This window comes from Acyrthosiphon pisum, chromosome X (assembly GCF_005508785.2).
Source record: "Acyrthosiphon pisum isolate AL4f chromosome X, pea_aphid_22Mar2018_4r6ur, whole genome shotgun sequence".
Lineage (NCBI taxonomy): Eukaryota > Metazoa > Arthropoda > Insecta > Hemiptera > Aphididae > Acyrthosiphon > Acyrthosiphon pisum.
Window position 1 is genome coordinate 42,933,161 of NC_042493.1, and position 25,796 is coordinate 42,958,956.

Sequence of the window (25,796 nt, forward strand, 5' to 3'; positions counted from 1 at the left end):
ACCTATATCTACTTGAAACTTTTAGAGCACTCTTACAAGAACTGTTCAATAGATGACAGGTGATTAGAGAAAAAAGATAAAAAAAAATCATTACTATATAAGAATTTATTTATACATTGCTTCGTTCTTAATATTAAAGACACAAAAGTTATATATTTTAGAAATTTAGAAATTTATCCTAGGTAAAATTGTATAACTATAAATAAATAATAGACTTTTTTAACGTGTGGTGTTTTCTGCGGTGTTTTGCGATTTAATAATAATGGGAATTAAACTATTGGAATTGAAATAGGAATTATAAAAACAACTAATTTTACGACAATTATATCGGTTAGCTTCGTAATAAATTCATACTAAGTACCTCAGGTCCTCACTCCTCAACACCTATTTACATATTTAAAAAATAAATAATCAAACCGTTTTGGTAGTTGTAATTCAAGACGACAAAAATATATAGCAGCTTGCGCCGAAAAATAATTTATGGGAGGGTTAAGTTAATTAATTTACTACCTAATTAACTGACTTAAAAAATCTTTTTTCGCTCTCCGCTCTGTACGATTTTAATTTGTATCATAGTTTATCACAACTTTGACAAATTATTAATAATTGTCCTATGGCCGTTTAGTCTGGTCATGCAATGAAAAAGAATTAACACATTGTTTTTCGATATTCGATTGCCGATACATATCACACACAGGACAGTACGTATCTTTTGATGGTATTGTAATGTCAAGACTCAAAAGTCCCAAATCCCACATGTAGTTACTAAAATATAAAATCCATTATTTGATTTTTGTTCTTCTTTGAATATTTCGTGTTTTACTAGTTAAAAAATGAATGTACCTATTCATAGCGAGTTTTGAGGACCTATAACCAAGTGACATGAAAGGATTGTTAACCAACTATTCCTTTGGGACGGCCTTGATTGCAACACCAAATAATCATATTATAATTTAGTCACACCTAGTCACACTTGGTCACTTTATCATATGTGCAGTAAATTATAATATTATGGGAAATTTTCACGGGCTGCGCTGCGGTCAAACAATAATAATAATATTCAGCTAGGAGATGAGAAAAATAATGTTTAAAAACGAACAACGACGGAAAATAAGAAAAAATGGGGTCCCCGGGACAATAAGTTTTGCGGCGACGATAAAACCGGCACGCGCGAGTCCGTTCGCCGCCGTCACCGTATCACACGTTCCGTTTGTCACCGACGCGCTACCAACGGACGCGTCGTCGTCGCTATGTCGTCTTCGCCGGCCGACCGAACATGTGCGTCCGAAGTGCGCGCGCTGAACGGCGGCGCATAACCATACACACACGCACGGCAAAACGCGCGCGCGCGGATTCGTACGAACTCGTGCGCACGCAACACACGGCAGCTCACACACACGTGCACAAGTACACGCGCACTCACGCACACACAGACACGTGCATGCGACCGGTACTGCGCGTGCGTGGCCCGGTTCACCTCCTCTCCGGAACCGCGCCGTCGCAACCGACCAGGTATTTCATTGTCACTCGTCTTGGCGCTCTCGAACGTCGTCCGGCACCGTCGCCAACACGAGAATATTATAACACCGACGACGACGACGACGGCGACATCGATAACGTGCGTTTTGGTATACTATCGTAATATATAATTGTATTGGACACCCAAACGATCGGTTATTTTCGTCCACGTTCGGGTCGACCGCTAAACCAATACGTCTTGCAACGAAAACGAAGCCGTTCAAAAAAAAAAACCGTTAAGTCGTCCCACGTTTTTTCAAACTACGCGCGAAACATAATATTACCTGCTTGACCGGCTCGTGTTGTACCGAACGATGACGGAAACCGCCAAATCGGTGTTCGCCGTCGAGGGACACCCGTGTTTCAAGTACAAACTCAATGATCCAAAGGCGTTTTGGAACGGAGCCGGTGCCGGCGTCGGCATCGCCGGCAACCACCAGGTACTGCAGGCCACGGCGTCCACGGAACGGTTTTGGGAAGAAGAACCGGAGGAGGAGATCAAGCGGAAAGTGCAAGACGCCAAGATAAAATTTCACAAGGACAGGCAGCTGCAGGTCAAGCACTTGCCCAGAAACGTTAGCGAAGAGGTGAGTAGTGTGTGGAACGCAGAGTAACGTAGTTCTATTGTAGTACTAGATAGTATATAATAATAAATAAATATAAGTATAGAGTCATAAGAAGTTTAAGTACAAGTAGTTAAGTAACTAGCAAGTAAGCGAATTTAAGTAGAGGTGACTACCTATAAATGAGTATCTTTTCTGGTGTGATTTTTCGCATCGTTTTTGCGTTTGGTAACGATTATTGTGTACGTACGTACAATGATATTGATACGACCGACCGATATTTTATAATCTTCAACACCGGAAATAGAACCGGGAAATGCCCTGGGGTCATGTTTTTGTCTGCCCGCTATGCGGTCCTTATACGCTGGCCTTTAGATTCGGCCTCGTCTGTCCCGAAACCGCGTCATCGTCTCAACAAAGATGATTTCCGACCTTAATCCAAACGTTTTTTTTTTTTTTTATATATATAATAAACGCACTCATTGTTTATCGCTGGCTGATGCACGACGGCCACGCGCGCCGAACCGAGATAATCGATCTAAATTTAACTGCTGCTTCCGACATAAATTGCAATTACGGGTTGACAATTTGACATTATCATCGACGGCTCGTACGACAAGCTCGCGCAACGATACGGATTTCCCCAAGTTAAAACTGGTTACGTATGTGTCATGTCCCGATGGTATTCTCATCGAAAGCAGTCTCAATAATATATTATTATTATTATTATTATTATTATTGTAACGCATCGTCCGTTTAGTGTAAAATAGAGAATTGATAAATACCACTCGTGTGCCTATTTAATCTGCGGGTACCCTTACTTGCATAGGTACATCCAACGACCGATAAAGTAATATTATTTTCACGTTTATGATACCTACGCCGTGACTTGTGCTGAGCGACGAGTAATATTCATTATCATAACCTCCTCAGCGAATCGTATTTTATATTTTTGTTTTATATCGACTACTACAACTGCCGTTCTTGCGTAATCCGTTTTGCGAAAACGACTTTTGTCATGTAAATTAGCTGGGGTGTGTATAATATTGTGTTAAAAATTAAATACAGAGACCGGTGCGGATACGATACCGGAACGGGAATGAATCTCCCGTATTTTTTTTAAATGGTGTATCCGTATTCAATCTGGTATCTAGTTGTTATCATTATTTAGTTAATATTTTTTTCCATTTTAACTTTTATTTTTAAGAAAACAATGACTATGAATTATGAATATGTAAAACTTAACCGCCTTATTTTTTTTTAGACTACGGGCGTGATTATTTAAGTAGGTACACCTCAGTATACGACTAGAAACTTCTTGAGAACATCAACAATACTAGTGTTTGTTTAACTAATTAGAAATTACATAAGTAATCTGTTTTAAACAATAAAAACAAATTTTAAATTCAAAACTTGTGTATACCTATGCATACACAATATAATTTAAAGTCGAATTAACAGTTTATAATATTAAAATAACAAGTATGGATGTTTATCTGCACTTATTTTTTATCTACGATCTACTAATACACAAGAGGAATTTTCATTTTTCTATTGATTATATGTGAGAACGTGAGCTACTTTTATTTTCTATTTGATTTATTAGTTATTACTTATTACTTTAAGTGTGACTAAATATTATTGTTAGAACTGATAATTAATTGGCGAGGACTTTTGTGAATTAATGAGTCTTCATTTTTAAAATTTCTTATTGATATTAATTGATTGTTAAATATGATGAATGATGATTAAACATTGAATTAATTAATGGAGCTTAAAATCAATAAATCTGTTCATATAGACAATAGACTTAAACAAATTTAAAATCTATACATATTTAACTCGGTGTTACCTATAGAAAATAGTTTTATTGTAAATATTTATATGTTTATGCTTTAAAAATATTGACCACACATTAAATAATTTTTAAGTTAAAAATAATAATTATATGTTATAAAACGTGTGGTTAAACCAATCAATGTATTATTATAAATTACAATTTTGCAGGTTTCCGCTTATTATTATAATTTATCGAGCGTGAAATAATAAGTTCCTACACAAAAATATAAAATATTAGTGGACGCTCAATTGAGTGAGTTGTTTTAAACAAGTCAAAATAAAATTACATTTTAGTATTTAAATGTAATATCATTGTAAACAATATTGATTGTTTAGGTACCCTCAATAAAAACAATATTGGAAAGAATCTATTTTAATTTCCTCATTTCCGTTAAAACATTTGTTTTTATTTGACGTTGATTTTAAAGTAAATCCGAGTAAATCTAAAATACTCAAACTTATGTAACCTTAGTGTCCAAAATATTCATTCCCTGTATTAGTGAAAATTGCGTGGCTTTAGATCTCTGAAAATTCTGGTAGAAATGAATGCAGTGATGTTTTTTTACGTTTCAATATCATAAATTAAAAACGTCTATTGTTAATATTAATAGTCATTAATTATTCACTTAGTTGTATAATAATTATTTATCTCTAATGATTTAAATGCTATTATTTATTGTATGATGCACCCACAAAAATAAAGTAATGGGTATAAGGTAATCATATTTTTATGTTTATAAATCTGTATCCACTCGGTTCTGTATTTGCTACATTATTAAAATATGCTAAATACGTGTTAATTATAATTTTTAAATTTTATCTCATTGAAATATTAGACTTATCAGTTGTCACTATGTAATCTTTTTTGTGCCACTTTTTTTTGCGAGGTCTTCATAATATTTTATAAAGGATTCCTCATTGCGATTTACTGTACCTAATTATTTTTTTTAAAGATACATAGCTTCAGTTGAATCACGCAACAAATTATTATCGTAGTTGTTACATGATTACTTGTGTAGTTGTGTATAATGACGATATACCGACAATGTTGTTTTATAAATTCTTTTTCATTTTAAGATATTATCCATATAATATATTGACCACCTATTTAGTAACATTGCGATTTTTGATACTAAACAAATATTAATACAATTACGTTCAAATTCAAAAGTCCAATAATACGGGTTTGTTGCCCCCTCTAATTTGGCCTTGTACTTACTTCAGATCATTATAAACGACAAATATTTTTACTCAGATCACCAAATAAATACCGGTTATTACTAACGTTGAATTCTGTTAACTGGATATTTTACCCATCACCAGAATGTAGCCTAAAAATCGTTTACATATTGGTATCGATCAAATAATCTATGGCCACTTTAATTTACTGAATATTTTAAGATTAAGGTTTAACTTTTTATTTCGACCCGAATATTAATTGACATTATCTTAATACTTACACTAGAGGTATAAAAAAACTCGATGCATTAATGCACTTAATTACAAATACTTTTTTTATTCAAACAATACATTTTAAGTTAAATAGAGGTTATTTTTTTTTCATTCTTTGAGTCTAAAATGTTTTTAAACACTTAAAAAAATATCGTAGTCATTCGTTATTTTTATTTCTATGATCTATCATATTTAGATAAGTACATATAATAATATTATTATGTTGTCCTCACGTACGGTGGTCAATACTTCAATGTAAACAGTTTTACGTTTAATTTAATTTCTTGTTTTAAAAATATATATCTTGCATACCTATCACATTATATTATATTATTAGTGAATCATTTTTTTTAACATTACAAACGGTCTTTTTTCAACAGCAATACCGTCCTATTGTTATTTTTTTCTTAGGCTCTGCAATTGAACCCTTGACCCTTCATATTTATTTTATTGTACATTTTATATAGTCACATTCTAGAACTGAGAAAACAAGTTAACAAAATAGTTGTATACTATTACACTTATTTCTTAATATTCAATATTAAAAAAATTATAATATGATATCCGTAGTATTTTAAAACTCGTGAAAGTAATTGCAAACTTTTTTAAAGCTTACTCTGTTGACAAATTCAGATTCTCCAGATCCTCTAAGTATGTCCTAGCGAGGTCCTATGTAACTTTTAGCACTGAATCCATATTTTAATCCATTTATTCTGTGAAGGAATAAACTTAAAAATAAAACAAAACAATTTATAGTTTATTATTATTCACTTCATTGTTTTTCATATTTTCAAGTAACTTAAGTAATAATTTATGTAATAATAATGAAGCATAAAAATTATAATTTAGAAATTGAAAAAGCAATACACACGAAAGTAGGCATCGTTAACTTGAAAATATTTTCTTATTAGTAACCTAGACAATAGTATATTTTATTGCTAATATAACATTATCTTTCTAAAAAGACTAAAACAAAACCATTCAAAATATTATATTTAGTTAGGTACATAATGCGTGTATATTATATTGTATAATATATAATTACAAAAAAAAAATTGAAAAAAAAAACAATTTATTTTTAGATTTAAAAACTAAACAAATAACATTTTTGATTTGAAGGTGTGCTCAATGTTTTAAAATGGTTTCGTGTAGTTTTAGAAAACTATATTTATAAAAATGAATAATTTTAATTTATCTCATAATACTGTATCAGTATAATGATGAATGATTATACCAGCTTGACTAACATTTAAATTTCATTAGGAACATAATTTTGCTAATGAAACCTAGTATGAAACGAATCTAGAAATATCTGCAAAAAATATCTGTTTAATTTGTAATACCAAGAAATGTATTTTCGTCTTAATTAGTATACTTTTAAATTTAAACAAACAAAAAATATAAATAAAAAAAATATGTAAATGTAATAGTTCATATTTGTCTATGCTCTCTATTCATTAGGTACCTACTTGTTTTGTTAAATCATTATTATTTTAAATATTATTCATCGAATAATATACATAATTTTGTACAAAAGTAATAAGTAAATAATAAGTATCGATGTATTATTCATTTATATATTTATAAATTATAATCAGTTACCACAAGTTTCTTAAGTACTCACGTTTCACAATTTCAATAAAATAAATGATGACGTGAATTCAATATAAAACCATGAACCCTGACCCGAAACATGACAATTCGCATCGTACATACGCTACTTACAACAAACCTACCTACATCATAATATATTTATTTTATATTATTATGTTATGCATGTTAACCATCCTGTTGATCATAGTTTATATCACCAGTAATATAATATAATAGTTATTATACTAATATTGACTTTCAAATAATGCACATGCATCTAAATAATATTCATATTAACCATTATTGTTATACCCATAATTTAGACATATCTTACATATTGGTACCTAACACCTATTAAGTTATAGATAAATAATATAATATACCTATACCTATCTATGGATCATTTTATAAAATGTCAATTTTACAAGTTTTTAACGCGATTCTAGGACTCATATTTCATTTCAGTTGTAGGTGGGAGATAAATTACGTGACTTGAAAACGTGATTACTTTATATTTTATTTGAAAACAAGGATGAAATTGAAGAGTTAGACCTTGGTGGATTTAGGCATGTAATTTTTTGCGCTCTTGACAAATGTGTTAAACGAAAAGTCCGTTCTCTATTCCAAGGTAACTACGTGGTCAATGAGTGCTTTTCGATTTTTGATTTTTTTTTCTAATTTACAAACCAAAGAATAAAGGATAATGTATTAGGTTTTATTGTTTTTACTTCCATTTTTGAATCTTCTACTAATGTAAACATTATGTACAAAATTAATTTTTTATTTAATAAATTAAGTTTACGTGGTTTAGTTTAGTTTAATTCTCAGGCCAAAAACGTATATTTAACTAAAAAAAATAGACGGTTTAACGGATATGTTCTTATTCTTATCCGACCTAGTGCAATTATTATTTAAATCGTAATTGCCCGATCTTATCCATTGTTACTCCAGAAGACAAAAAAGGAGGAGTTGAACCCACAAGTTTTCTATTCATTATCACGCTTTTCACTGGTGTTGATGAGTCGCATAACCCATATTCATAAATTCGCGTGGGCTTATAGATAATTATTTCACCAAATATACTTGTTTGGACTTGGGTGTGTGGGAAAAAATACATAGTGCGTTTATTTCCTCTTATTTTAAAGGTTTTTGGATTAAAGCTATTTTTTTATTGTATGTAAATTAATAATTATAGGTACCAAATAATAACATCGAAGTCCATCCACTAGCTGTTTCCAAGAAAAAAATTTAAAAAAATTACAGATTTGAAGTAACACAACAAAAATAATAATGTACAAAATTGGATGAGTAAATGAGTATTTAATTAACATTGAAATTGTTGCAATTTTTTTAATATTATTATATAAGTTTTGGCAAATCATGTACTTATAGTTTTCTTTAACTATTTAACATAAATTGTATTTTACATCATATTATATTTTATGCGTGAAAAAATAATAAATATACTTAAATATAATTTATGGGCAGATTAAAATTATTATTTTAAATAAGTAGGCAGTTTATTTGTGTGAGCCTAATTATTTATATTAACTTAGCGCTTGTTAAGGTACACTAATCGTTTCGTTAATCGCAAATGTACTTTTAATATCGAAAACATTATAAATCAAATAGATTAATAATTATTATCATGATTGTATACTCTTTCATGTCCTTAATATCACGGGAAATATGTGAGCTCAAATATTGGTTTATTAATTGACAAATAAAATATCGAGTACACTTATAATATAAGGTGTACAAATTGCTAGTGACTAGTGTATAGAGTATGTAGAATATACATTGGCGATCTTAAAAGCATTATGTAGTTTTTCACGTTTATTTGTCGGCCGACACAGTTGTATTATTATTTCCGCTGCGTTATGATAATATCGGATGCAAATGATGCAAAACTTTCAATACCAGTATACCACGTGTCCACGCTGCGTCTCGCCTCCACAAGGTTACCTATCGTAATAATAATTATATTATTGTAAGACAGTCATACGGTTTGTCCGTACATTATGACGTGCGCATAATATTATAATAATATAAAACGATTTTTATAACATTCGTGTATATCATTGCCGTAACGGGGTTTTTCTTCGTAGTACAAATAAACGACGACGTACCAAACGCACATCATAAATAATAAAAAAAAATCTAATTATCATGTACGCTGCTAACCCAATAATCGGTTGCTCGTGTGTGCGCGAGGGCGTCGTGTAATATGTAATTGGTGAATTCATTTTTAAATAGAAAAAAAAATCATTGTTAAAAAGACGTCATTCGTTCGTACCTGTATGACGTGTGTCTCTGTTAACAACCAGATTCTCACTACAGTTTAAAGATTATAAATATTAGATAAAATTAAATTTACTGGAATTTATAGACTTGACTTTTTTTTAACTTTTTATGAGGTTGCAATAAGTATTTAAATAATTTAATCTTTAAATTCATATAACTATTGTATTTTATAATATGATAAAAAAAACTTTGCTCGAGCACAGTTCTCCTCTAAAAATGTTGTAACGGGTCATTTTTAGTAATTATTAACTATAGAAAGAATCCTGTAGGGATATTTTATATTACCCTTGTGACAACTGACTATAGTCCTACCAACGCAATACGCATGATAATGTCAATTTAACGTTAAGAAGAATACGTTTTACCCTGTTATTTTTAATACTAGAGTGAACCGATCTAAGTGATTAGAGTGATTATGAAGGCAAAAATATCATTCATTGCCATACAAGGGTTTTTTTTTTGATATTTTAATATTGAGTTACAAACATTTTAAAATGCGTGCATATTGAGTGGTCTTCCCACTGACGGCATAGGTATATTCTCCGACAGACTTGTGCGGCGGACGAGGTTCACCCTAACCAATTTTTCGCAGTCTCCGCCTCGAAGGTCGCGAAAATCAGCGTTTTGTGTTCTTCTACCGTTTCCCCCCTTTCTTAGCTCGGGTAACGTTCCACCGCCGACCATGGGTATTACTATCGTACACACACAACATCGTTTTGATAATATTATTTATGCCTACTGTAACAATAATAACGACGACGCACAAAAGGCGCGCATCGCCCCCGCCGCCGTTACACCTGTTGCATCGACGACCGTCGACTACACCGGCGACCGCGCGAGGTGTAACGAAATACTACTCGAGGCGCATCGGCGGCGGGTTCAACCGTGTATAAAACGCGGACGGGGAAAACGACGACCATGGTGGGTGACAGGTGGGAGGGGGCTCAGTCGCTACCGTCGAAAAAAAAAATATTAAATAATTTTTTTCTTTTCGGAGAGAATAAAATAATATTATTATATTTAACGCGTTTCTTATGGTCCGTTGACGACGGCCGGTTACTACACTCTTGCTCGGTGGTTATACTATAATATTATTATTACTATTATTATTATAGTCATAGTCATCGGCGGCGGTGGTGGTGGTGGTAGTAGTTGTAGTAGTAGCAGCAGCCAGCCCGCTGCTGCGGTGGCATCGGTGGCGGCGACCGAAGAACAACGGCGGCGGCTGCGGAACCTTGAAACCGTCGCCGGTCAATGGCACCGGTCCGCCAAGTTCAGTACCACGGGCACTACACTTGCGTGTCCACCACTGCCGGTTGTTGTTAATACTCTGCGCGCTCGTGTGCGTGTAAGCAACTAGTAATAGTAGTAGTAAAATAGTAATAGTAATAGTTGTTGTTGTTATTGCACTATGAGTGTGTTTTTGTGTGTGTGTTACAATGGACAACCGTGCAATGAATACCACCTCCTCCCCACCCCATTACAGTGTTAAGGCTGCCGCTGACGGAGGAAAAGCCTCTTCCCCCCCCCCCCCTCACTCGACGGTCGTCTTGCACGATCTTCCGACGATCGTGGCCCGCGTTTATGTACGAAATGTACAGATAACCGTCGTCGTACCTATATTGTGTGTGGCGCGGCACAATATGACATTGGCTCGCAGTTTTCAGCGGTCACGGTCGATGACGCGCTAAAATTGTAGATGTCTTTGTATCTTCTTTACTTTACTCATCAATGTCCAAACGAATTTGGATGTTCGGCGGTATAGGTAGGCGACTCCAGCATTGGCGTGACTCGGGGTGAAACTTTGGAGGGCTCAAGCTCCCTCGCAAAGAAATTTGAGGTGGTACTTTTGCCATGTAATTTAAACAGAGACATAATATGGTAGATCGTTGCGTAGGGAAAATACATGGATTAGGTCTTGTATGAAGTGAGAAATGTCTATTTTACATAATATTAAAAAATATGTTTCAATATTGAATAAGAAGTCTGCTTATAACGAGAGACGTTTGAGCATTATAAAGTCTGTAAATAGATATTAAATTATACATTATTTAAAATTTACCTTGGTATTTGGTATTTTTACTTTTAAAATTGTTATTTTATAGACACATCAAAACTGAGCAAAACAAAAGATATTGGTAAGAAATTACTTTTGGAGAGACGCCATCCCCTCCGATGATTGTAAATCTACTCACACACTATAGATAGGGTCTAGGAGGAGTAACGCAGAACGATTTCCTCGTTCATTGGTTGGATTCCGATTCGATCTTGGCTTGGTAGTACGATTGATAAACCTATATTATTATTATAAACGCCGGGTATAAAAATAGGGGATTGCCATTTACGTATTTTTTGTTTCTCGTATTCAACTGGAAGAAAATTATATTTTATTCCTGTTGTGTGTGGTGTCGTTGCACTTCCGGTTATTTAGGTGTAACAACCAAACCAGTTTGACACGTGTAAAAATATGCAACGTTTCGTTCCCACCAACTAGCCTAGTGGCCAGTGGAATATTACGCGAATCGACTAATTTGTTTGATCGGTTAAATATGTTTCATTGAAATAATAGTTGGTATAATACAAAGATGATTCCCATGTGTTCAATACGTCGTCATATTGTCTTATAATATATTATATTAATATAGGAGTTTGTGGGTTCTCTCGCACGTTATCGCCATTTGGTTTGCTACGCTATTAATACGTTATTATTTACTATAGTTATTTATGACGGTTTTCTTCTAGTGATAATAATATACAACTCAAAGTAATTGCTTTACTCGTTTCTGTAATATTATATCCAGGTTGTTAGTCCAACGAACGTCTCTATTTCGTTTCCCGTGATGTCTTCTACTTCGAACAATTGTGTTTGAATTTGTCTGCAGTTTTGCTGTGATGGATTGTATAATATCGGTTTATACTTTATTTACAGCCTTCTATAATCGTTATATAATTTATTATATATCTACGGGTTACGAATCGTAGCCTACGATGTGCGTTTGCTGCGTTGTGATAAAACCGTGTTGGCTCTTTTTGTTTTTTTTAATTATTGCAATAATGCGTCTATCGGTGCAGTATAATATAGTTCATGAAAAATGCACAAACTTTTATTTTTATACACCCATTGTGCGCGTGTGAGGTTTCTCGAATACAATCTTCATTGTATTTTGGCGTTTTAAATTCATTCAGCGATTTTTTTTTTAGGTTAATGGGACTCTCAGGAAATAAATGACTTTTGTCGGTGCTCTATGCGTACTGTACACAGAGAGTACACTAAAGTTTCGCGCGTATTTATCATATTGTATTAATTACTCGGCGTGTGTCAATGTACGCCAATGACCTACCACAGAGGCCACGGGTTGTCCGAAATATATTATTATTCTTTACTTCTTTTGCCCCGAGGCACAAATTGACCTATAAAATGGTGAGCATAACTTACTAACGGAGGCGAGACTAAATGGTTCACCGTTCACATATGACACACGCCGTATATTATACACCCCACTACAACTTACAATAACATCGTAAAGCGCTTATAATATTATTAATATTACCACCATTTTGTTTATAAATGAATTATTTCTTGAACACTGTACACCATTTTCTCTCGATTTAATATTTATAAAGGTTTAAGTACTATGTTTTTCCTTTTAAATTTATCTAAAGAAATTTAGAGAAGATATTATATTACATACCGTTAGTATTTTCATTTTAAATGTTTCATTAGTGTGCATGCTGCATATATTATATAGTTATATAAGATGACGGTGCGCTGATTTAGAAAAAGGAAGTTTTACTTTTAGTCGTGGTCATAACTTGTATTTATTTGTAAAAACAATTATTGTGATGTACTTTAAATTAGTATTTTTTTAAACGTTCATTATATAATATTTTATAACACTATTAAAATTAATAATAATATTATATAATGATTTAAAATCTACATACAAGATCTATAGATACCGTCATACCGAAATACGTTTTTATACCATGCAATGTGCATAATATAAACCCATATACTTATTGTTTGTATTTTTTTTCATTAGTTGACGTTTAGTTAGTTTTTCACGGTAGTTGGTTTTGGTTTTACAATGTTACTATGCTAATTTTTAATGTATGTTTTTTCTCTAATATGTTTTTCCTCATCGACATACCAGTCGATTAATCAATTTTCGAATTTGACGTTTTCTTGTCACAAAAAACTTGGTATTTAAATATTTTAAATTAACTAATCTTACGTAGTCTTAAAACGCAATCAATCATTCGTTTTAATTGTCTATTTTGGAACTTATTAAATTAATTCAGTGAAAACCAGTTCTTAAATTACAACAAAAAACCCATTTCATACCTTTTTATTTTAAAATCCAAACCCATACGCAGTAAACCCGGTGCTCGCGCAAAATAAAAAACGATAGAGAAAAGCGTATTATAATATTATTAATATATGAAGGAACGCGTAGTTATCGATCTGTACCTATTATAAAGGAAGTATTAAATATTGTTATAACAATTCGTCTAGACCAAAGATAATATTCTAAAGCGGCCTTACCGTATTTCAGAATTACATCCAGCTAGTAGCCGTACAACTTGAAATAGCCCCCCCCCCTCACCAAAATAAATTATTCTATTATTTGCTAAAATATTAATAAAGCTCTTCAAATTCAATTGTAATTCTTATTTTATTTTTGGAAAAAAATTAAATTATTAAATTTGCATTAAAATTTATAATTATTTTATAATGTCTGTGATAAATATGGTAAATTTCATTAGCTGTATGTCTGTATTTGTTTTTAAGGAAACGATTTATGACGGCACATTACTACGATTATTATTCACAATTGTACAGTATATGCACTGATACAAACAGTATAATATTATTATTATTAGTGATATTATTATTGTGTAGAAATGTAAAATGAAACTTAAGTAAATAAATATTTGTTTTTTTGGTATAATTTTTTATATTTTTAAGTGATTATGTATGAAACGCCCCCACCTTTTACTTTTTATGTAATGTCGGGGGAAACTGTAGCTCCCGGCATTTTAGCCCTAGTTACGCTACTGATCTTGTAAAACGAAAAATATTATTTGTATCTGTCTCACCAAAAGATACTGATAAATAGGGTGGACTTGTAATTCAGTGAATATTGGTTTTAGAAATAGGTGTTGACATTAAAAAAAAAAAATACAAGTTATAATATATTAAGCGCATGCGTCTAATAAAATAGCCCTACAATTTTAAAATCGTCAAAATATGTGTATATCAGTACCTATTCCTTAGTATACTTTCCAAAAACCCCATTTCAATCCGAGGTCACTGAACAAAAATATTTGTTTCCTTTAAAAGAAAACGCACTCGCCACTCTGTATAATATAAAACATAATATTTATTTATAAATATACATTATCATGTTCCACTTTTAATAAACAATTTTATGTTGGGTTGAATAATTAATAATAAACGATATAAATAAATATTTTTTTTTTTTTTGTAAAAGCTACTTTAAACTAATTTATTTCATTAGCATTCCGTTCTTAGTTATATTTTCGTCTCGTATTTCCAGATTTTTTAATATGGACACCTTATATTAATATAATTATATTACATAGTTCTGAATTCCCGTTATGGCGACGCCGAAACGCACGTACGAGTTCGTAAATCGTTTTTAGTATTGGTTTTTTTCACGCATCGTCTTCTGAGCCACTTGGGAGTACCGTCTGATTGTGGTATATATAATACGAGTATAAGAACTCTGCGCTTAAACTTCTACCGCGTTCGCGGTTTGTTGGCCCCGCGTTCGATCAGATTTCGGCAATATAATAATAATACAACAATAATGGCGTGTTGTGTGTCCGTCCATTGTGTCTTGTAGTTTAGTACGGTTTTTTTTAAAAAAACGTTACCATCATATTATTTTATTCTTTTGGTCGGTCGGTCGACGACGTGCGCGTCGTCGCTCTTCGCTAATGGCGTTTTGACTGCGACCGTGCGAATTCGTCGTGAAAAAAAAACATGTATTAAATAATCACGGTCCAGAGAACGCGTCTAAATGACATATTATTATTAACCATAATATGTCATATTCGTTCCATTATTGTATTAATGTCATCATTATTATTAGTATGTGCGCGCACGATAATATGTTATTTCAAATATATAAATCGACTTTGGAATATCATCAACGTTCGTGTACCGTTGGTCCGTTCACCCAGACTGCTCAGTATAATAATAATATAATGTTATAATATTACTATTAAATTGCTGTTGTTATTGTTATTATTATATTATATCTGGTAAAGAAATCGTTGGAGGAATCGGTTCATCGTCGTTCCGACGGCGTTCAACGCACGGCCGGCCGGTTGACCCAGAGCGAATAATGTCGGCGGCGGCGGTGGTCGCCAAATAACGGTTTTGCCGTTTATGCGTGTGGTTTGGGCTACATAATACATAATAATATTATATACTTATTTACCATTATACCATATTATATATACCCGGTACATTGTACATAATGTTATATTATTAAATCTACCGAACGGTACTGCAGAAGAAAGCCGACCGGTAAATGCTATATTTTATAACCCGGTCAACGAAAACTAAAGATCTTAAATTTCTTAAATTTTTTTAAGGCCCCCTTGCTATAAAGACAATTAATATTAAATTGTGATTGTAACTAAAGACATTGGTAGCTTGATACTATACGACGTCGTACCGGAGTTATTAAATAATTAAGTCATGAGTCTTGGGCGGCGATGAATTGTGATGGTCCGATGTTGAAGCGTTAGCTCATTTAAACTGTTCTTGTGAATGGACTTGTAGAAATGTTCAAGCTTCAGCCAACGTTTTAACGCGATCTTTGAGTTTTGGAATTTTGAGGTCTTTGTATATGTTTATTTTTTTACGAGCCATAAAGCATATTTTGGGCTTATTCTTAAGGATTTATTTTGAAATTTTTGCAATTTATTTTTTCATGTGGGTTTGTGCACATTTACCCCAAATAGCCAAGAGAACAATTTAAACTGCGGGTGCAGTACTCGCTTATAAATTGCCTGTCCGTAATACAATATTATATAATGTGTTTGTTTTGCTAATTTAAGTACGCATTCAACTGCGCATTAATTTTATTATTATATCGTCTTGTTGATTGTTTCGACGATGTCGTTAGTCGTTAACATTACATTTTTCATTGGAATGCTATTAAATCTAATAATATTTCGATGTAACCAATTTATGGCCCAGAACAGTTGCAGTTTTATTGATTATAATTTATAAGTTAAATTGTAATACACTATTGTGTATATAATGTTCACTTTATACTTGCAGAGAGTCGGATAACCTCATTGATTATGATAGAAATATAATATAATTCTCTAAAAATTTAAAGCGTGATGTGCTTATTTGCGTTAAACATTTTAATTGCGTCAATTAACATTCCTACATTTAAATTTTAAACAACAATAACTTACTTAAATGAATCGATTGGTTGATTTAATTCTATAGTCTGTTATAATATCACACTTCAATAAAAATATTATACCCATTCAAACTGTCATTACAAATAATAATATTATGTCTTTCGAGGACTGGTATGAGACAGTAAATACGTGGACACATTTCAGTTTAAACGTAAAACAACTCAAAACAGTATTGATAATGATAAATGGAAATACAATTTATTAGAAATGAGAATAATACAATTCTAACTCTATTATGTAAATTTGTTTGTTGTGGCTTGTACAACCCCAACAGTTCAACCCTGTTTTTTGTATTATGACGAGTCATATTTATTATTTAGTGTCTATATACTTACCGTAATCGATATTCAATAGGTACATGTGATCGGTATTCGGTATTAGGAAAAATTCCACGGTAATGAAAACACACGCGAGTGACATAATAGTTATAATATTATGTAGAACTATTATAACTATAATATGCATACTATTATATTAATATACTGTTTTGTAAATGGGATATTAAATATGTTTTTCCAATATCCACGTACAAATAACAATTTACTAAGACATAATTTATCATCACTTTTAACTTAAGTCTTAATCTCTACTTTTGTGCTTAATTAAATATTAAAAATAATAATTTAAAAAGAAAAAAAAGTACGAAAATGTAATTGTTCTGAATGAACTTTAGTTGTTGAACAAGGTTTTACCAAATGTAGTGTGTACACTAAACGGAAATACACTTGTTATTGTATAGACCTTTCAATAAATTACAATATAATTGTATTAACCAACTATGACAAAAATGTCGACATAATATTATTATATATATATTGACTGTTCTGAAAAAGGTATCTACAGTTTAATTTATTTTAAATTTTTGCATACCTACTGCCTACATAGTTATATCGTTTATATCACGTTTATCTATTAGTTACTTGTTGTGTAGATAAAAGAAAAATTAAAATTACATTTACATTTACAAAAAAAACCACAATTTATTTCTTAAATTTTTTTTATCACAGTGTCGACTATAGTCTATTACTCTATTCAAACATTACAACAATCACGAGTTGTATTCCTGCGGGATGATTTTTTTTCGGTGGTTTTTTTCCTCGATTCGTTTTAATTGTTCAATTTGTAATTCGAACGATTTGCGAATTAAATAAAATAAATTCGAACTGTGCAAATTTGGAAATCAAATTATAACACATCTTGTGTCGAATTGCCGCTCGTTTATTTTGGCATGTTTTTTTTCGGTCATGGTCCGTACGTGTTAAACGCGCGAATATCGTTACTGACTGAGCTGAAAATTTATAATATAATATTATAATACGGACAAAATCGAATGTGAACACGTTTTCGCGCGTATTACACAGACGTGTAGCATTCGATTGAAATAACTACAGAAAAAAAAACCGTCAGAATTTCGACCGAACAATAATCCGTATTCTTACCGTAAACACAACAATAACGTACTTGTACATAATAGGTAATATATTATATACTTTATATTTATTATATAAATACATAACGAAGTGATGGTACCACTGTGACATGTACTATATTTAACTGTATAATATAGGTATAATATAATATAATAAACCTTCGTACTGTTCGTCCGGGGGTGGTCCCGAACAGGTACAGGCACGTACACCGTCCGCCCGAGCAGGGATCGGAATAATACAAGAATATGAAAATAACGACAAGTCTTATGGTATTATACTTTTTATTTAAAGATGGTGTATAATTTATTACGTTGAGAAAATCACGAAGAGCACTGCATGTGTTCAATGATCGTGGTTTCTGGGAACAACCCCTAATCCCTATTATAAGTGTTCTCCCCTAGTTTGATGGTGGACTGGCAAATATCGTTTGTCGCCCGGACAGAGTCGTATCTGATTCTTCCGTCCAGGCCAACAACGTTGGGACGGCGCCTGACCTTCGGTTTCCACCACTCATCGAAATATTATTGTGTACACATTTTTTCGTCGTTTTCGAATAAGATTCAATGACGAATCACACACCTTTAGAACCAAACAACATCTATACATTTTGAGATATTTTCTACTCTTAGGATTATATTTTTCAATTTTGGTTTTAATTTACTAAGCAAAACAGCCATTTATTTACTTTATGGTAGTATATATACTATTATTACGTTTTTAATTTATCCAACAAATCATAATATATAAGTCAAAGTACATGACTTCTTTATTTTAAATGGGACATTCTTATGTTGAATATAATTTTCTGTAATCTGGTGTTTAATGCAAATCAGCAACATTTAGATATGCATTTCATAATTTTTGGATATTTCAGCATAACATTGGATTTAATCCTATCATATTTTCAGTTTATTTCGTTCTCAAAGACAATATGCGTAGGCCAAATCTTAAAATAAGGCTTGATTATGTTTACTTGAAAAATCTAAAAGTTAACATAATATTTATATGGTATTTTTAGTATTTGAATATTTAATTTTGTAAAGAATTCTTGTAAGTATTTATATGTTTTTAATAATACGATAGTGATAAACTCATATCTTCGTACTAGAATTCAAAACGATCTTTCTCAAAACTGCATTTTGAAAGTCTGTTACACGTTTTGTTCTGGGTGTGCGAAATTATGGCACAATTTCTAGATTTATTGACTAGCTCATACCGTATCGGGTTGGCAATTGACTTAGATTCGTTGCTACGGAAAAAAAGACAAAATATACGTAACACCACCAGTGGTTGTATGACACATCTGTATGGTTTATAGAACTGTTACTTTTTTACTATGAAAAGTTTTGTAATAATAATTTAATGTTATTAATTGGTAAAATGTTATTTGTTTTCGATACGTTTAAACCACCCGATCGGTTCTCATCGTGCTACCATTATTATTTAACTCTGAATAAGTAGAACGTGTGTATTATCTGTGTTTCTCACAGCGTCGTCGTCGTAGTTTTCATCTTTTTCATTAACAACATTTTTTTTCAACACGATAAAAGAGAAAACTAAACGGCTCGTACACTCTAATTAACAATATTCTTTCTTTGCTTAAATAGGTATTGATATTGGTTATATTTATAATGAAATTAAGTTTTTTTTTATTCTTGATAAATCAGACCGTGTTAATAACTGTAGGTACATAAAATTTCAATAATATTATACCAAATGCAAAATAATATAGGCAAGTTCAATAATATTATAGTTCTATATTAGAACTACTCGTCAATGTAATTTATAGCATTTAATTTCAATGTGTAAATAGGATTTCCAAAACGAATTATTTTTATCTTATTTTCCGCCAATACATATACAAACGTATTATGCTTGACTTTTTTTTTTAATTTACGTCACAATCGTCGAAAAGTATCAAATTGCGGCAATTATTGTCGCACGATACCTCATTTATATCATATTTTATATTATAATGTAAAAAAAAAATAAAAATTTGTAGATAATATTATGAAGTACAGAAAAAAAATGTCAACGTCGTGTCCCGGAATTCTGCGCGTGTATTTGAGATAAGGACACGTTAAACGACAAAGTAGTAACGCACTGCAAAATATTATAATCGAATAATATTATTACGGCATGACATAATAATAGTACCAATCATGTTTGGTTTTAAACAAAATTAATGCGCTATTGAGGTCTGGGGAATGTACTTCACACGTGCGTTCTAAATATTTCTAAATACGCCTAGTGACACTTTTTGTTATAATAATAATGTGGCGATGGACTCGTGTCCGGTGTGTAGATATTTCTAAAAATCAATATTATTTTCCCTTTTTCTCGTCCCATCAGTTGATCCACAACGGATGTCAGCCTTGCAGACAGTATAATATATAATATACTTTATCCTTGTTCACGTTTTTTTATTATTATTTTAATCCGAACAAATACCGTTAATTCACCTTAATAACATCCCAATTCACACTTTATCGATTTGACACATCAACTCTTCACATCATCCTCATAGTTTATTTTTTTTATTAAAACTCGACATTCTTTAGCATGCGTCTTATCGTCGTCACTCGTACACGATAATATATGTAATATTAAATCACGTAACCGAATGTTTGTAGCGTATAATATTATATACAAATTGTATGTACCCACAGTATATATCTAACCTGTATAGTGTATTATATATTATTATACTATACATTTATACACGCATGATAAATAATATACTGACGCCGAAGAACCGTTAGAATTAAAAATCATGTGTGTGTCTTACAAAAGTACCGTTCTGTAGTGACTTGTTGTCGAGAAGATACCTTCTCTCTCCCTCCTTACACTATCTCTCTCTTTTTCTCATTCTTGCACAGTGCTCCGTGTTCGTGTCCTTGGGCGAGTTAACGCTCTCGTTGGTTGTGCCTGCAGTTGAATTTTTTCGTTATTTTTCAAACATTTATTTACACGGCACCTACGTTATTCAAACGATTCTTCGTTTTAAGGACATATTCTATAGACAGTATTGAGAATACGGTTGGAATTCTTTATTATTGTGTATTTTTTTCCCCAAAATTCGTTTAATGTCGGTTTGGACAATATTTTTTTTTGGAAATAATATTAATATTATACTCACGAAAAGATGTCGTATAGTTCGTAAAATGTTTAATGCGTCGTAAAATATCAGCTCTTTTTTTCTCTGTATATTTTATTTTATATAGGTATACGAATGTGGCTTTACATTATTTCCACTGCACACAAACACAACAAAAATGTTTATTTATATTTTTATCATGCGATATGATTATTATTGTTCATTGCTAGCGTAGTAGCGTCGTATCTTTCTGAAAAAACATACAAACAAATAAATTTACGCCCTCAAATATTTTAATTCGATAAAAAAAAATTCAATTAGATAAAATTTTGAGCATTCGGAAAAAAATCCCGGAAATAAACCACAAAATAAAAAAAAACAGTAAAAAAGTCTTAGAAAAAATTACCTTTAATTAGTTAATCATTCTTTATTTTTAATGTAATATTATACTAGATGTAATTTGTCTTTTATAATTAATTAATAAAATAATAAGTAGTATAATAAATTAGGTAAAAGTTATACAGTTGTATGATTTTTTAACTTGGGTAGGTATATTTTTTTGTCTATAATCCTATTTTCTATTTTTTTCTATTTCATAAGATAAGCTAATAAACAACAATGTTGTTTAGCGAACTTACCAATTGTTATTAAATAATATGATATAAAATATGAACAAAAAAAGAATAATAATATTAAATGTATTTAAAGCACACCAATACATTACGTTAAAGTATATATTATTACGAGTATGTTGTGTTACATAATTATTGATCACTAAATAATATCAATAATTCTGATAAGAATAATTATAAATTTGGAATATTAGACTATTAGAGCATAATTATTGAATGCTTAGTGTTGGTAAGGTTCTTTTTTTTACAGATATTATTATTTCAGGGCTATTTTTTCTCCGGATCTTTTTTTCTAAATTTGATCAATAACCATAGTAGTTTGTATATAGACGTGTTTGTTATATTGTTTTCATAGTACATTTTTCGAGTGCGTTGATTTATTCATTTCGACTGTACACTGTAATTATCATTAATTGCGCATTTGATATAATTTTATCTCGGGGAATTTATTTCTACGTAATTAACACGTTCTTGGTTTCCCAAGTTATATCATTTGTAAATTATCGTCTTGGTTTCTACGCCTGATAAAAAATTGATATATTATGTATATAGGCATGTTAATATAATAATAACTCGTGGGTATTGTATTATTTGAGATTATTACCGACGCTTTAGATATGCAAATATAATGGTTTACGGTCTACAGCAAAAAAATAAAAAAAATACGCAAAACCATAATATTCGATGTATATTATAGTTAGTTAAGTTTGCGCGACGTATAATACTAAACATCAATAATCGTGTAGTTTTTTATGAAGCTATTAACTGGTACGTAATTTAATTGAACATTTTCAACTGTGCCGTTTATAATAAGAAGTCAAAACTATACCTATTTATACTATTATTAGTCGTTTTTAATGGTTTTTTTTTCTAAACTTTTTCCAGTTACTTATTTTTTTTTTATTGAATTTAAAAAAATATTTACAGCAAAGGTTATTAGTTTTTATGTTAAATACATAATAAGTGTTTTCTGGTCCTAAAATTGTACAATTAATAATATGTTGTTAATTATATATAATTTCTACTAACATTAATATTATAATTATTATTAACAAAAGGTTTAAATTGTATTATATAGGTCGGTTTTCCTTAGGAAATCTAATATGTATATATATATATATATATATATATATATATATAGTTACTTATTGTTGACCCCTGACATATTGTTATACGATTTCTCAGAATAAAACAAATAGATTCATTTATTTTTTGGGCGATCCTAATATTTACTCTATTACGTTATATGTTTTTAACACTTCTCGGTTATCGCAAGCCATACGAGATCCGTATGACACTTTTAGATTGGTTGGTAAATCCTCCTCCTCTGTATCTACAAAAAGGTTTCGAAAGTTCGACATTTTGTTGTTTATATAGAATAGAGATGTATAATATATCGATGACTGTTATTATTTTGTCTCACAATCAACGAGTTCAGCATTTCATTAGCAAAAGTAATGGAAAACTAGTTTGTTTGTTGGGTTGTGTTAAAAAAGAAAAAGAAAAATAACCAATTAAATATAATATCATGAATGAATGAATCACTGTATCACTTTGCTTCGCCGACATAAAGAGCAGTGCGTGCGTCGTCTCGTTGACATAGATTTGTTATTATTATCAATCAATTGACTCGTCACATACGCGTCCCGTCGACCAAATAATAATAATATACGTTTCTTTGGTCGTGTATATTGTGCTCTATACGAAAAATCGTATTCAAAAACTCTGCATTACGTACCACAAGTATACGCACCACATTAATACTATGTAATGTGTAAAATATTATGGAATATTACCTACATTATAATATACCTCACAAAGTAGGTAGTCATCATGTTGTGTGTTGACTTTTGTTCGTTCGATATTGTAGTTAGATACTGCTCGTTTTTCGATGTGGCCGTCGACCCGTTTTTGACGAAAAGTACACTAAATATTATACACACGTAGTTTTAACAAAAAAAAAATGTTAACTGCTCAGAATCGTACAACGGATGACACGCACGACGCTCACTAGCAGTATTAATTACAAGTTTGTATATAATATATTATTATACCATATTATCAAACGTCATAGCTGTTAACGGTAATAGATTATACATGATTAATATTAAATTGTGGTGTACATAGGTATCACATGTTATAATATTATAATATAGATTTTACTAGTTTATACAAAATATAATATGTAGTTGTTATGTCAGTATCACTAGTTAGTGTATTGAGGGAAGGGGGCTATATTTGAAACTACATGTTTTATGAAACTTGACGTTTTTCTTTGATAGACTCATTTAGCTAATGGTTTTTTAAATTCATTTCACCGATATTAATCTTAATGATTTTTAAATTGATTGAAAATGATCAAACTAAATAGTTTACTCATTTAAAATCAATATTTTATACTTATTGTTTATCGTAATTCGTAGGTATTCATTTCGTCGATGATTTAATGCACGAACAAAAAAAGATAGACTAGCTATAAAACGAAATTATTCGTCTTCTATGTTTATTATAGACTTAATTGTACTATATTTTTATTACATTATAAATAAAATATGTAATAATTTTCCTATTACGACATTGATCTCAGAGGCCAGAAAGATACCCTGCAAATTTCCTGCTAGTTGCGCCACTGTTTTTTAATTATTTTAGTTGTGATGTCAGGGAGCGAAACCTCATAAAAAAAAAATTATGGTTGTAGATCGAATAACGTAGCTCTATTAGTTTATACGATATTATGTTGTGATTCCTTTGTTGTAAATAATCGGTTGAAAATCAAATTATTTCCGTGATTTCTGAACTGGTCTGCACTTGCTTGCCTAATAATGGTATAGCGACTCATCTGCTAGAATGACACAAAAACACGCTGACTGCAGGGGCACCCGTAGAGAGGGGCCAGTGGGTGCCATTGCACCCACTGGGATTTTTTTTAATGAACAAAAAAATCAGTGTATAATAATGTAAATATCTGACTACCTATGTATATGTATGACATAAATTTAATTTTGCACCCACTGAGCTGATTTTCTGCGGACACCCCTGGCTGCCTATATAATATTTAAAATGTTCATACGCGGCAATAATAGGGAGGGTATTTTGGAAAATTGGCAGTTTATTTTTCTCTCAAAATCTTGTATGTTATTGCGAGACATCACTTTTTTGTTACTCAAAAACAAACTCACTGGTTGCGGTATATTATATTACTATACTCTATTCAGAATAAGATGACACCAGCGGTCATGGTCAACAGTTCAAAATATGTAAATAATATGTAATATATATTTACTAAGAATATTTTTAAAAATATATTTTATACATTGAAATCATAACGTTAAGTTATTTAAATGTTAATTTTTCAAAAAAATTTTAGTAAGTAGGTAGTCATGGGTACACTAATAGAATACATATAGGTATATTGTTTTATGTTTCTTTTCATTTTTTGTTACAATTCTTATATAAGTAAGTATATAGCCGGTATATAGATTTACGAATTACTTTTCTAGGTACTCACTTAGGTACTCGTTAAGTCTTATTTAATCGTATTTTTGATCGAATATTTACAATTTGTAATATTTCTAAATAATGGTGGCTGGTCACATTTTACAATTTACTTACCTACGACTGCAAAGTGCAATGTTTCATGAACAGTTTACGAGTGTCTAGTGCACTGTGTTGTTGTAAAGTATTACCTGTATTTGCCGTCTTGTAAGTCTGTTGTCATAATAAAGAGTGCAAAAAAAATTTAGACGGTATTCTCAATATAAAAAAAATCATTATAAAAAAGGCGGGTAAGTCGTGATGTCGCTCTGCTGTACAGTAGTTACAAGTGGGTTACTGTAATGGATGGAATTAAATTTGAATCCAATGATATTATATCATTGTATACGAAAAACGATTC

General features: G+C 31.1%; 1 protein-coding gene across 3 annotated transcripts in view; it reads left to right on the forward strand.

Annotated features, from left to right (window-relative positions):
- The first annotated feature begins 1,507 nt into the window (after positions 1 to 1,507).
- LOC100570926 (ribonucleoprotein PTB-binding 1) overlaps positions 1,508 to 25,796 on the forward strand; it is a 35,483-nt gene continuing 11,194 nt past the window's right edge. For 2 of the 3 annotated variants that reach the window (XM_008186835.3, XM_003245861.4), the window contains exon 1: positions 1,508 to 2,105. In XM_008186835.3, the coding sequence (XP_008185057.1) occupies positions 1,833 to 2,105 (273 nt within the window). In that variant the 5' untranslated portion in view covers positions 1,508 to 1,832. Of the gene's footprint in view, positions 2,106 to 22,184; positions 22,670 to 25,796 lie in introns of those variants that run through there. The other variant, XM_029486336.1, reaches the window with a different exon arrangement.